Genomic DNA, 14,273 nt, shown 5'->3' with positions numbered 1-14,273 from the left:
ACAAAACTGGCAAAAATTTAAGAATTCAGAATTAAGGCTTCCTTTAATTAAAAGAACTGCTGTTCATGGTCCCTTAAAAGTCAATGGGCGTTTGCACAGTCCTTTGCTTTCAGAAAATTCAGAGTAATAATGTTCTCCATTGAATTTCTTGGCTTTTCTCATTTTCTGTCATATCCTGAACATTTAATATGCTTATAACATCGTGGCTTCCTTTGTGTTGGATAAACACTATGAATTTGGCTATAAATGACAAACCCAGGGGGGAAAAATACCCAAGATAATGAAAACCTGCTTTTACTGTAGGAAAATCGATTAAATTATATATTTCCTCGGGTTTTTTTCACCTTAATTTCATCAGGTTCAAGCTTCAGTGATTTCAAAGGATTTTTTGCTTGGTTCTAGCTATTGTTTATATCACCAGTCTGGGTAGCAAATCTTGCTCCAATAATGTATACACAGTTCTAGGAGTGTTTAAAGGCTATCGAATTGGTTGCCAGATTTATTGGATACCATGATACTGCCTGTGACAAAGAAACAAAGTGAGAGCATTTCTGGGAGTTTGTTGTAGTGACTATTTTTCGCACATTACGAAATGGAAGAACAATCTCTTACATATAAGCATGTAGCAGGTAAACCTATTTCTTCAGCTTAAAACGGGAAGAGCTGTATTATCACTTATTGTCTAAAGCGAACACCGTGGTAATATTTCAGCACATGGATTATCACAATACTTTCTTCTCTTTGTTACATACTAACATCTCTTCCCCTACAAAGCCACTCGGTAGGTTTTTTTTTTCCCTTTGAATTCAGCAAATTAAACTGAACTGTGTCCATGCATTAAATGGATGGAAATGGAAGCTGGCCTCTTGGGTCAGTTGACCCCAGTTCTAATAAAGCAATCCATTGAGACTTTGAACATTTGATTTAATGTGTATGAAAAGAGAAGAACAGATAAAGCTAAAAATGTTTTTATTAACCTTTCACATCTCTACTGAAAACCGTCAGCATGCACCACTAAACTGTGAAATAGTGTCTGCATGATATCTATTGTGCCAAATTGCTGCTTATCTTTCGGAATGAAGTAATAACTATTATATTCTATTTACTCATATGGAAATATTAGCCTAAAAACTTTTTCTCTTCCCATAATCTTTAGCATGTCTGTATCTACTGTCACAAAAGACATTTTGGCAACTCATTATTCTACTGGTCTTAAAAACTCCTTACCACATCAAACAGCAGCACATAAACACTGAGTGTATACTAGAGACCAGGAATATTTTAGAAGAGAATATGTTAGTCTTTACCTTGTAATAATTACAAAATTTAATTAGGATTTTCTTTTTCCTTTAGCTGGGGTTTATCTTTCAGATAAAGAATAACAGCAGAGAGTTTAATTATGGCACAGCTAATAGCATAATAATACTATCTGCATTATGTTTGGCATTAATAAACATAGTTACTTACTACACTCCTTATACTTATTAGAGAAAGGAACATGAATAACAGCATAAACTGATGGCTCACATATTAAAGTGCCCAGAGTTACATAGTGCTTTCTTAAGCATATGTATGCATTGGTTCTTCAATAAAAAAACATTGGAGAAGCTTTTTAACTGCAGGGAGATACTATCCTATTGAAGTCAATTAAAATTTTGCCTGAGATATCAACAGAACCAGGATTTCACCTTTGCTGTAAATCACTGCCAGCACCCGCAATTGCAAAGGATATGTGAAACCCAAACAATGCCAGGTGAGGATGTGGCCCATTTTGTCAGAAAGCAATTTATTCATTTACGACAGAGGCCCTCCCTCCATAGGAACACTCACCTCGCACAGTGAGGGTAGCAGAGGCTTCCACTTTTCCAACTCGATTCTCAGCAATGCATGTGTAGGTTCCTTCATCTGTGCTCATCGCCTTCTTAATGCGCAAAGTGTAGTCATCTTTGATGTCATACCTGTATTACAGAAAAATAATGAAAACTCTTTCTGTAGACAACAGAAATGAATGAAAACTCTCACCTGGTGTATGCCAGTCTGAATCTATCTTGCAGCCAGCTTTGGAAGATAAATTATTATCTAGCACTAGATAATTCCACCAAGCATTAATCTTCATGACATTTTTATTGCACTCTGCATTAGTTAGAAACTTTACATAAAATTAGTATTGCTATGTTCACCCAGTATTAGGGCTTTATTAATAATATCATTCACTTTGTCCTTGATCTAGAGCAATAAGATAAAATTAAGCTATCAGACATCAGTTATCAATACAAGACAGTTCAGGTTTATCATGCCCTTAACTATGTGAACTACACATTTTACCTTTTGCTGATTTGGAAATTTCCCTTTATATATAGTTCTTCTCTACTGCAGCAACCCCTTAGGGATACTGTGAGCATGTTGGTAGGATCTGACACTACACGATTACAAACAATAAAAAATATATTTAAGCTCTGGAAGGTGGCATTTATTGAAGAGGCACATTAAAGAAGATTTATCAATTTCACAGAAATACTACAAAGTGATTCATTAATGGTGGACAGTAATGTTTTCTCTTTCTTAAAAGAAATTAGAAACAATTCAGTTATGCTTTGTCCATTTCCTTGTTTTTACTGTTGTAATAAATCTGAAACTATGAGGATGTATAAAACTTGAAATAATACAAAGTAATTCAGCATGCAGTGAACATTCATTCTCAAGGCATTTAGAGTGCTTACACCTAGAAAAAATATTTTCAGTTAAATTGTTATTATCCTGCAGAAGTCATGCTTAACAAACTATTTTAGGCTCTGATCCAAAGCTCATTAAAGTCAACAGGGGACTTTATCTTGTATGAAATGCCTTTGGCTCCCAAAGCAGGAAAACCCTGGTTTTCAGCATGGATATTTTACTCTTGAAATACTCTTTTGTAAAATTATTTTCAACAACCTTTCTTCTAGACATAATAAGCCCATGATACCTTAAGTCATCTTGAATCTAGAGGTAGCTTCAGATTCTCATGTATCAAACAGTGAGACAGGAACACAAAACTAAAGAAAGATTGAGACTTCAGATGACATCAGTAGTCTTTCTCACTACATACACACTCATGACATAAATTCAGAACAACTAATTTACGTTCTCTGTTATAAAGCAAAGACCTCATAGACTTGTTCACCAAACATATTGAAATCATATAGAAGAGCATCCTTAAATGTTTTGATGACAAAGAATGCAATGGAATTAGTTACAGGAATGTTGTATTTGGGAATCTGAAGCAATAAATTCTGTGTACATAATATACATTGCTATTGGTTCCTTTATTATCAATTTGTAGAGAGAGCACTGTGCTCTAACAGACTTTAAAGCATCTTAACTCAAAAGGACCCTGTGTGATGAAACATTTAAAGTTCTGTTATGTCTAATTAATGCTCACAACATCAATTAGAGCATTACTAGCAATTCCAAGAATAAAAAGAAGTCAAGACATCTTTTCACATTCACAATACAATACAGCTTCATTCTGTATTCAGTAAGTCCATTTCAATCATTAGCAAAAAAAAAAATAAATTAAAAAAGACCAAATTGAGGCTACCCATTCTGTCAGAGATAAACATAAACACATATAATACGCCTTTTGTTAGGATTTAAACTTAATTATATCTATATGCAGTACCTCAGATATGCCAAGGGGAAGAATAAGTAGGTGCCATGGCAAACTTCAGAAACTTTTAGAGACAACTTTTTTACTAGTGTAGTATCATTATGTGTGTGTATGTGCTGGGGGTGAAGTTATTATGCCGGAGAACTTAATATGCAGTTTCTGGAGCAGTAAAGATCTATTGCAACTACATTCAACAGCCATATGCAGTTGAGGCACATTTCTTCTTGACTGCTCACAAATGATGTCATTTTGCATGCTATGCTGCACTAGTCAATGGCAAATAGAAACCACTGTTTTCATAGGAGAGAAAGGCAAATTGTCTCCCTTTAAAATCTCAAGAATACGACAACAGTATCCCACAATGATGGAGCAGTTATTTGTCTTTGGCGACCACAGAGTTGCAGACAAGAGAAAATGCTTATTTTCTTGACAGGAAGCCAGCCCTAGGGAACTAAAAATATCAAGTTGTATTCAGCTCCTGCAAGATGGATCAGAAAACTACGATGAGCTTTAACGTAAATGAGTTTGATACAAGAATCATAGTTATAAAGCTAGGCAACAATTAACCATTTATTTAATTGTTTGTTTGTTTGTTGGGTTTTCTTCCCCGGACAAATCACATCCCTGTGGTTCGCTTACTGCTGGCAAGATAAAAACAGCCAGGCAGCAGGGCTGTCTCTAACCGAGCGGCTGCTTGAACGGGGACGCAGGCAGCCTGGGACGGGGCCCTCCAGTCTGCTGTGGGCTGCAGCTGACTCCTCCTTCTTCATCTCATGGATGTGCTGGTGCCGGCATGCCAGCCAGCTGCCTTGGAGGCTTCGGCAGTCTTTATGCTTGCACCTGCCAATCATGCAAATTGTGCAAAGGCTGCTGGGGGAAGGAGCCAGCTGCATGGCATGCCAGGACGCAGAGCGAGGGTACAGCCACCATCTCCCACTTGGGTCGTGAAACGGGGGGTGGCGTAAACATGTCACTTTCATGGCCCAGTTATCAATTACTTCAAGGAAAGGTCCAGCTCTTTCAGTCTGCTTCTCCAGCAAGGCCATACTGGGTTTTTGGACCACCCTGACAGAACGGGCCATCTAGCAATTAGATTCATACATAGATGGACCCATGGGACATTATAACCATCTGCTGTCCTGAAGTATTGATACGCTGCCCCTCAGTCATCTGTTCCACCCACATTGTCCCCAGAAGTCACCATGGTTCAGTGAAGAGCTTTGACAGATGAAGCAGGCAGGAAGGAGAAAGGAAGAAAACTGGCTTGTAGCCTGATCCATGGCAGCACAAGGAGTTTGTGTGGGAAAGGGACCGTGAAGTAACAAGGAGTGAAGCCTCAATATGTTTTCAGTTTCTCAAGCATCCACCTGCACAGTCTTCAACAGTGCCTTGTTTCCTCTCCGCCCCAGAGCCTCATATTCCCATATCAAGATTTTTCCACCTGAGTTTCTGAAGAAATTAACTCTCATCTGCAATAGTTCTACTGAACACTTGCGAACCAGGATCAGAGCCTCTCTGACCGCAAATACCAACCACAGAAGAGTTATCAGGCTCCTGAATTGATGATGGAATGGTGGAAAATCAGAGTGTACTGGTTAAGCTGGTCCTTAATGTTACTAGTGCACTAAGAAGGCAATGCCTTCAAAATATGTGCAGTGTCAAGAAACACCTTCTGACATATTGCCCAAATATTGCTGACTCCTAGCCAATTAATGCCAACATTCGGCTTAAAACATAGGGCGTCAGACATCAGTTTCACATGTTTACGGCCATCTAGTTGAATTTAAGTACTTCTCTTTGTTAAACATTTGGAGGTCCTTAACCTTTCAGTTCAGCTTAGACTTCAGCCATCAGACAGAGCTGGGAGAGGTTTTTTTAAACAGCTAGTCAGCCTGTGCCTAGATATAAACCAGCCACTTTTGGGCACCATGTTACATAATTTCTATTCTACAACTAACAGTTAGAGCAGGTCTGCCTTTAATTAACCGAGAAGGAAGGGGTGGGGGCAGGGGACTGGAAAGGAAGAAAGAAAGAGAGAAACAACAAGCAGATGAGAAAACACTGCTGGTGAGGAAATTCTAATAGAAATTGGGTGATTTTGAGTGAAATCTGGCAGTCTCTGGCACATATGAATGCATTCATTGTTGCTAGTTTTGATTAATGACAGTTGTACAATAGTGTGCTGACAGTCACTGCCATACAGACACAATTTTTTTTTTTTTGATATGAAACACTGCTGAAAATGCAACCCAATCAGATTTGGCCCCTGAACAACATGTGCTATCATCACTGTACCGTGAATTGAGATTGATTGGTAACCAGCTGTGACAAAGTGGGAAAGAGAGCCTTGTCTATTTCAAGAAAAGAAACGAAGAAAAATAAAAAACTGAATTGTGTCAAAACCATTACCATCTGCTCAACCAAATAACAAATAAAGCAAAACACATTAACTGTTTTTAAGTATCACAAATTAATGTACTGAGGTTGGATTCATGCATTGGCTTAAGCATCTAAGAATAATCTTGAATTAAACTGCTTTTGACAGACTTATAATTTTTTTTCCACCACATTCAAAGGTTTATCTGTCCATACTCACCACACTCAGCCACCAATCTTCCATGGTTATAAAAAAAAAAAAAAAAGGGGAGAAAGAATTTGAACTTGGAGAGATTTAGCAATATGCTTTTTTGTATTTGAGATACATTTTACTGAGTGCTTCACAGAGCCCCTAGATTTCCAGATTTTCAAAAATGTGCATGCAGCTATGCATAAAAAAAAATATATGCACCTCTTTGTGTTTCACATGCACAGGTAGCAAAACTGTGTCTGGAGCTGCAGTCCTTATGTTCCCAGCTATGCAAGTAGGCCTAGCTGGTAATACAAGGATGCATTTGCTTCAGCAGTGTATTTTAAAGCTGTAAGAATGCATTACTGAATTCAACAAAACCAACTCAAAAAGTCCTATTACTTGCTGAAGGAGTTTGTAAGAGAAAAAAATCACATCTTAACTGTTGTGAACTGATGCCACTGGCCTCAAAAAATTTACATCAGTTTAGACCAAGCACCTATTTTCTTCTAAAACATTACTGTAAATAATAATAGAAAAATATAATAGAATCTTTGCATGTAGGCTTTGTAGGCTCTCCTTTTTTTTTTGAAGATGGCACAAAAATTGCTTCGCTCTATTTTCTTTTGCCTGTTTGCCAGGCTATTTTGCAAAACACGCACAAAGCTTCAAGATTACTCACAACATCAATGATTAGGGAGCCCAAATAGAGAGATGCTACTGGCCAAAACCAGAGTAAACAGGAGGCAGTTAAGGAGGCTTAAGCTTCTGTCTCCACTTCTCTTTTGTGGTGCTGGCACTTCAGCTCCCAGCACAGTGCCACAGCTTTTCACTGGCTCCTCCACTGTCTGTGCCAGATGGAGGGAGCCAGAGAGAAGCTGCAGTGAGATAGGAAGCGTGAGCTTGTTACCTGCTTCAGCCCTGTGTGATCCAGAAGCAGAATGGAGAGCTTCCATTCTCATCAGTAATGCAGCCACCCCCACTGCCAGTTCCCTTACAAGAAATGTTCTTTTTTTACTTCCATCCTATGCATTGATAAGCGGAAGAAAAAAGAAGCACAAACCTGTGTGAGTGACAGCTTTCTGAGGGAAAGATAAAGGAGTCTCTGGTTTTCTTTCCCTAGCAAAACCCAAATCAATGCCAGAGAGAGCATGAATGTATATATTTGTGTGCACTGGTCTCAAATTACTCTGTTGTAACCCTGAAGTCAAGGCAGCTCATTGCTGGGTGGCTCCAAGACGCTGCTTACGGTTAATGATAAATTGACCTATCAGGGAGCTATCCCCAAGGTGCTGACAGGACGGCTGCCACTCACATCTATATGTCCAGATTTCCATTTATTCTTTGGCTACGCCTTTCATGCCAGAGAAAGGTATAAGGCAATGTGACATTACCTTGAATTTCTTTGTGCGAGACATATATGCAAGCAGTCATATAAAATGGTTCACTGGCCTCATTCCAACAAACCAGAAAAAGAGTTAAGTGATACGGGTTACTATTCACTATTTTGATTTTCTTAAAATATACTGACAGCAGGTTATGCTTTAGTCTAAAATCTTTCATGGGTTATGATCAGGACATTATTTGTAATTTCTTTTAGTGGACACTCTCAATTGCAATAATATAAAACATAAATTCACAATGCACTGTGCCTTAAAGCAAGGCATTCAATAAAACGGCCCAAATCTCATAAAAGACGTATATATCAGTTACAGTCATTGGGCCAAGATTGTGAAACCAAAGCTATGTCCAAGGAAATGGTGTTTTTTAACTTCTCTGGAAGCATTACACCATGCAGTACTACTCTTATGCAGTGAACAAAACACGTTATGTGACTGCACATAACTAGTCTCACAAAATCAGTAGTGATGCGCTCAGTAGAGAATCAAGAAAGAAAAATGAGACTGCTTTTTTATTCTCTTTGAAATAATTTGGAAACAAACAGAAGTCAAGAACAAAACATATATTTGGGAATCAGTGACTCAGTAAATATCTTAACTGATGCAGGCTCCATCTTCTTCCTCTACATCTCTGTTTGCACAGAGAAGTACTCATAGGGAATTACCACATGATAATTACCCAAAATGGGCTTCTGATTTGATTTTAGTTCCAGACAGAGCTCCACATTTCAAAAACTGGAACGTTGATGGAAGTATGAGCAAAGAGACCATGTAATGACTTGGCATGGAGACCTATCCTCCTATCACCAGAAGTAGTCCTTTCCCTCACAGATGAGACACATTTGTCAGGCACTTGGGGAGATTTGTATTATTAATGCCTATGTCATAAATTCATCCATTAGAAGAGCACCCTTGATTCTCAGGGTTATCTGCTCAGCATTGAAATTAATTTTAAGGAAAAGAAAAATACTGGTTTTGTCCATTTCTATTTTTTAAAAAATTGAAATGATGTTTCAAGGACTGGAACACAGTAAGAAGATCTGAGCCCAAACTGGCATCTTACACTCACTAAATATGGCTTGATGTATTTTTTTTTTTAACATGAACACACAGATTATGAGTAGTTTGAAATAAACAGAATTTGTGTTGGCCTGTCTGTTATTATTTGCCTTAAGCATGATGAATAATTACGATAAACTTTTCAGAGAACTAACTGAAATATTTTCTAATCTGTATTTTGAATCTGTAACCAACCTTGAAGTGGTAATTAAAGATGAAGTCATGTTTGTTTTAATGAAAGTGCCTTCAACATTACAGTTGAGCCAGGAGTCATATTATTAAAAAGTACATTTTGCTAATGTTAAGTAATTCTCAATATAGGACTTACCAATAGGAACCAGAAAGTAGTTCTTAGGGTTAAAACTATAATCTTGCAGTGTTTTCACTGACAGTTTTTGTGAGTTTGTTTTTAACTGAGATGACAACTTTTGTATCCCATGCAGGGATGGGATGTGTTAAAGCAGAAGAAATGTCTGCAGGCCAGCCATTCCAGTAGCATCAATGACCCTGTGGTCAGAGCTCTTGAATATTATTCCCACTTGAACATAACTACCAGCTTCCCTCTCTCGGCTCTCCTGAGGGCCTTACAGAAAAAAAACCTGCATAGTTAACTATTTTTACTTTTTCATTCTATAATTTTAATAGTCAATAAACTAATAACAGTGAGCTTAAAATGGTTGCTATCCTTATACTTTTCAAGAAAGCAGGCTACCTCAATGTTCTGAAACTTATAAATATAATGCATGGACTATGCGATTACTAAGCTTTTACTTGGCATACTCTGCTTTTCTGATACTAAAGAAAGATTCAAGCGCTAGAATGAGTATTCTGAGTGAAATTCTACATTTTTTGGTTTTTGGTTTTTTGGGCCTCCTTCCTGCAAGGCCATTTATTTACTGCAGTCTTCTGTGAGTGGAAAATTCAGAGAAATCCATGTTTGAGGCTGGCTCTAATTTTTTTCTCAGAACTCTGCTAGTGACTTCATTAATTCTATGAAATGTAGCAATTTTAGGATGTTAAATAAGAGACAATGAAAAAATAAAGCCTTCTCTTGTCACAATTCTATTTTAAGTGTACTGCCATAGATTACCAATGGTTCACATGGCGTAAAGAGAAAACATGCAGGCAGGACTGCTAGTTGACACAATTCCTTTATGGTTGCTGTCCGTGCGGTTGTAAAGCTATTTTTCCAACCTTGACCCTTATGTAAGCAACTGGAGACTGTTTTCATGCATCCCCAAACAGACTGCCTGAAACAATAGCTCTTCTCCAGCTCTGTGGTGAGAACTGACACTTAACATGAAGCCAATTTAAATGTCAATGTTATTAACTGTTTCTCTGCTGATCAGTCTAGCAGAGCCACACATCTAACACTTTCGCTTGCAGCATTTAATATTTCATACAAATTGAATGGCAGATAACTACTGGGTTAGACTATAGACCTCCAGGGTAACTGTAGGACAATGCATTTACAGGACTTTATTCAATGCCATGCCTTGAGGGATATAAAATGTCAAAAAATACTCTAATTTACACTTTCCCTTGGCCATGTATTCCTCAGAAAACTGTAAGGAATATTTTTCTGCTTACAGAACAGGAAGGGATCACTGATGGGCAAAATATCAATCAGAGAAGAGAGATACTCAGCCAAAAGAACAACAGGAAAAGGTACCCCACCAGCACTGGTGTACTTCATGATATATACACAAAAATAAACCAGTTCCTGCCTCCCTATTACCCCTCATCACCTCTCTATCTCTAAAAGATATCTCTGGCTTTACAGGAGAAGTTTCCTTAAATGATTCAGCCTAACAGCTAAAAAAATGCTTATATTGCACTCTGCTGAAATCTGCCTGTGTTCAGTGAGGCTACACGGACTCTTTGCAAGTTGTGCTTCAGCTTGCCCTGTGCCAGCCTTTAACTGGCTGTGTTTAACCCAAAATAACAACATCATCTGCAAACCTCCTCTACTTCCTTCAGATGTAGGTAAGAATACAAATAGCATATTAAACCACTTTCTTTCACTGTCACCTTTTGACAAGCTATTAAGAACATCCAATCTTCTCCCCTATGCTCCTCATAAAGAGACTTAATCTCTCCTTGATGCTTTAGTTTAGGAAACAAAAGATGGGCATGCAAATCATACTGGATCTAACCAGAGGTGATGAATAGTACATGTGATACAGCTAATATGAAAAACATCCTTTTTCTCTGACCCTTTATTTAAAACCATTAATTGTTATTAATTGCAACAGAAATTTGCTGATGTAACCAAAGATTATATCCATTACACTACTAAAACACACTCTTTACTAATTAATTTTCAATACACATTAGACTGCATTTTGTTACAATCTGCACAGAGATTAACTCGACCAAAGCACACAGTGCTGTAGTGTTATTAACTCATATTTCATTGAAAGGTCATTCTCCCCTTGGTTGTATCTAGAGGAGGCTGTAGTTAAATACCTCACTATCCCATCCTCAGAATATAAATAGAATTATGTAGCATCATGTTTATTCTTAAAAATTACTGTCTCTCTGGCTTACAGGGCCTTATCGTTTGATCATGGAGAAATACAAATGCTGAATATCTCTGGCTATGAGGCCCTTCCTGGATTTCCTTTTAAAAAAATCTAACTTTTATGAGTCTATTGGGATAAGGTTTGCTGTCAATTGCTTTTAAATCCATTTCAAAGATTTGCATCTGGAAGACAGCAAGATATTTTTAGAATTTCATCATATACCCTTAGTTTTGAGCTCACAAGAAGCCTAGGAGGAAAGCACAGAAATTATAGTACTTACTGAAAATGCACACCTATCAGAAGTGTGACAGACAGTATTTCTGCCCAGGCTATGTGTATGCAATTACTTTTCAGGCACAAAGAAGCCAGTTTTAAAAAGAAAGCAAGACTAACGTCTACACAGATTTTTGTGGATGGATCTAACACATAACATTTTAAGTTAAGACTATGCATTAAGAATGCGTTTTCTCAAATAATTTTTCATTAACGTTCTTAATCTTTAGTAAGTAAGAAACCTCACTGTGCTATTTATGATTTTCACTGCTGTGTGTCACTGCTCTGTTTCACTTAATAACCTACAATCTCTTAACACTTAGCAATATACTTTATGTAAACTACACACCATTTTTGTTCTGAAGCATCACTCTTGGTTTTTCTGCCTACACTTCTATCGCATGGGTGGCATGTAAAACAAATACCTCTTCCTGCTGGTGCAGTTGCCACTTTTCATCTCTGGTACAATATTCATCTAATCAGACAGTGCCTGTAAATGCAACTTACAAGAGCAGGTTGTAATTTCATTAAAGATGTATTTACTGAGCTAAACCAGCTGTTCTGGGCTGGAATGCAAAAAAGAGGCCCATGTGATTGCTACTCAGTCATTTTTAAGGCAACTGAAAAATACATTTGCTGAGCTAACCTCACTCTCCCAAAGAGCTGGAACTGCTAGCTTCTTCTGTGGAAAAGGTTTAAACAGTTATTATAGTGTGTCATAAATTTTAACTTGTAATTGAAAATCTCTTCACTTCCTAAAAAAAAATAAAAAAATCTGTATTACTTGCTATGTAATTACAGACTATGCAGCTGCTCTCTTCGGCTTCACTAGAAAATTTGAAGATATGAAATATTCTGCAAACCTTATTCAAATTTTTTTAAATTGCTAGTCACAGATATGCCACTCCCATATTGGAGACTCTCAAATAATATTACTTTCTTCCTGTTGCCAGGACTAAAAAGCAGACGAATCACAAGTTGATCCTGGCCATATTGAGTTCCTCACCACACGGGAGACCATCATCTCCTTAGCAGGAAAGTGGAATCTCTATTTCTGCCAAGCAGACATCAAAAGGAAAGCTATCCATACATGTGGCTGGAAAAAGACTTAAATGTATAAAGACAATTTTTATTTAATTTTCAATAGATCCTGGTCATTATGCATGGCAACAATTGTCTGAGTCAGTTTAGTACTTTTTTTTTGCTATTTCCTTGTGTCACTTAAAATGAAAAGAAACTGTTCATGAAATAGTGAAGCTAATATTTCAGCCAAAGGCATAGGGCTGGCGACCCCACAATATCCTGTTCATGTCCAATAGTTTGACATGAGTCATACTTGATTACCTATTCCCTAGCCTTTGTGTACTCTGGGAGCTATGGTGTGATGCTGAATTTTTAGAGCAATTAAAATAAAATATATACCATGCACCTCTACCCTTGATTCACAACGCGTTTCAGTCTTGGGTCACTGATTCAAAATGAACAGCTTCTGGAAAAAAAGCTTTGCACACCCATGACTTCACATTTTACTTTGTTTCTCCCTGTTGGCACGGTATCAACATTTTTAATAGCAAGTTATTAATTTGCTGAGATTGGTTTAGGTTATAAAAAGAAGTTTCAAGTCTGAAGAATTTAATTCATTCCTTATCAGAACAGTGTAAAAGAACTATGAAAACGGTTAGCATACATGAGTCACAACACTGTTTCCACCTGGTCCTTCTTACTGCCTGCCCAGCCATACACAGAAGAGCTCCATAATGTATAACACAGACCTTGAAACCTTGTATAACATGTGACCTTGAAAAGTCACGTCCAGAGGTTGTTGGACAAGAAACCTCCTTTCACTGCTAGTGAGACCTATTTTTCCTTGCCATTTTGAAAACTTCCACCATAAGAACCACTTTTAGATTTTAAGTTCAAAATATAGACTATCATAGTTGTTTTGGATCATCAATTCAAAATAGCTAAAACCTGGAATGAAGCCTTAAGTCCATCTGTTTTCAGTTATAAAGCATAGTTATTCATAAATTTCTGGTTAATTACATAGACAATTCAACAAAATGGACACATTATTTTTTTAAAATAGTCATATTTTCAAACATAATAATTTCTTTAGAACTTGCTTTTTTTTCTCATTCAATCCAATTGCAACTGGAGATGCTTACAGTTCACTAGGGACCTTTATAATTAAAACTGTAACAGCCTGAAATTATTTTCCAATTATTACTCAACACACCAATCGGTGCAGCAATACTGTTTATATTTGTCACTAGAAATTACTGTGATTACTTTTCTCTTTGCTTTCACATGTCACTAAAAAAGGTAAAAGGAAGTAAGATGGAAAAACAGAGAAGGATTTCTGAAAGACTATGAATCCAGTATCACTGATTCTGGCATTCACCAGGAGCAAATTACAGAGACCAAATGCATATAAAAATTCAGTTTATCACACTTTGCTATCACTGAACTAGACACTTTTGAAAGCTGAACTAACAATAGATACATTTAAAAATTTGCAGCAATTGTTGAAACAGATACCTATTGTAATTGTCTTGTAATCTAGGGATGAAGCCAAAAATAAATTATTTGAAAAACAAAAACAGGCAGATGTGCAAAGAACGTTGTTAGCTGTAGAAACAGGAAATTGATATTGAAAGCTGTAAGACCAATAGCTACACAGATCTGCTCAGAAGAAGGATTTATGCATGCAGGAAGAATAACAAAGAGAATTCATTGAGGGTTTCGTATATCACTGTAGATGTTAAAATGCTTAAAATACAGGAGTTCATACGCTGAAAGCTAAT

General features: G+C 37.1%; 1 protein-coding gene across 1 annotated transcript in view; it reads right to left on the bottom strand.

Moving 5' to 3' along the window:
* Window positions 1-14,273, bottom strand: part of ROBO2 (roundabout guidance receptor 2) — a 936,606-nt gene that overhangs the window by 125,148 nt on the left and 797,185 nt on the right. Inside the window, exon 6 of the mRNA XM_014947324.1 lies at window positions 1,831-1,958. Within this exon, the coding sequence (XP_014802810.1) occupies window positions 1,831-1,958 (128 nt within the window). The remainder of the gene's footprint in view (window positions 1-1,830; window positions 1,959-14,273) is intronic.

Source organism: Calidris pugnax, unplaced genomic scaffold, assembly GCF_001431845.1.
Source record: "Calidris pugnax isolate Ruff unplaced genomic scaffold, ASM143184v1 scaffold95, whole genome shotgun sequence".
Lineage (NCBI taxonomy): Eukaryota > Metazoa > Chordata > Aves > Charadriiformes > Scolopacidae > Calidris > Calidris pugnax.
The sequence above is the reverse complement of the archived record's forward strand: the minus strand, read 5'-3'. Positions and strand labels throughout refer to the sequence as shown.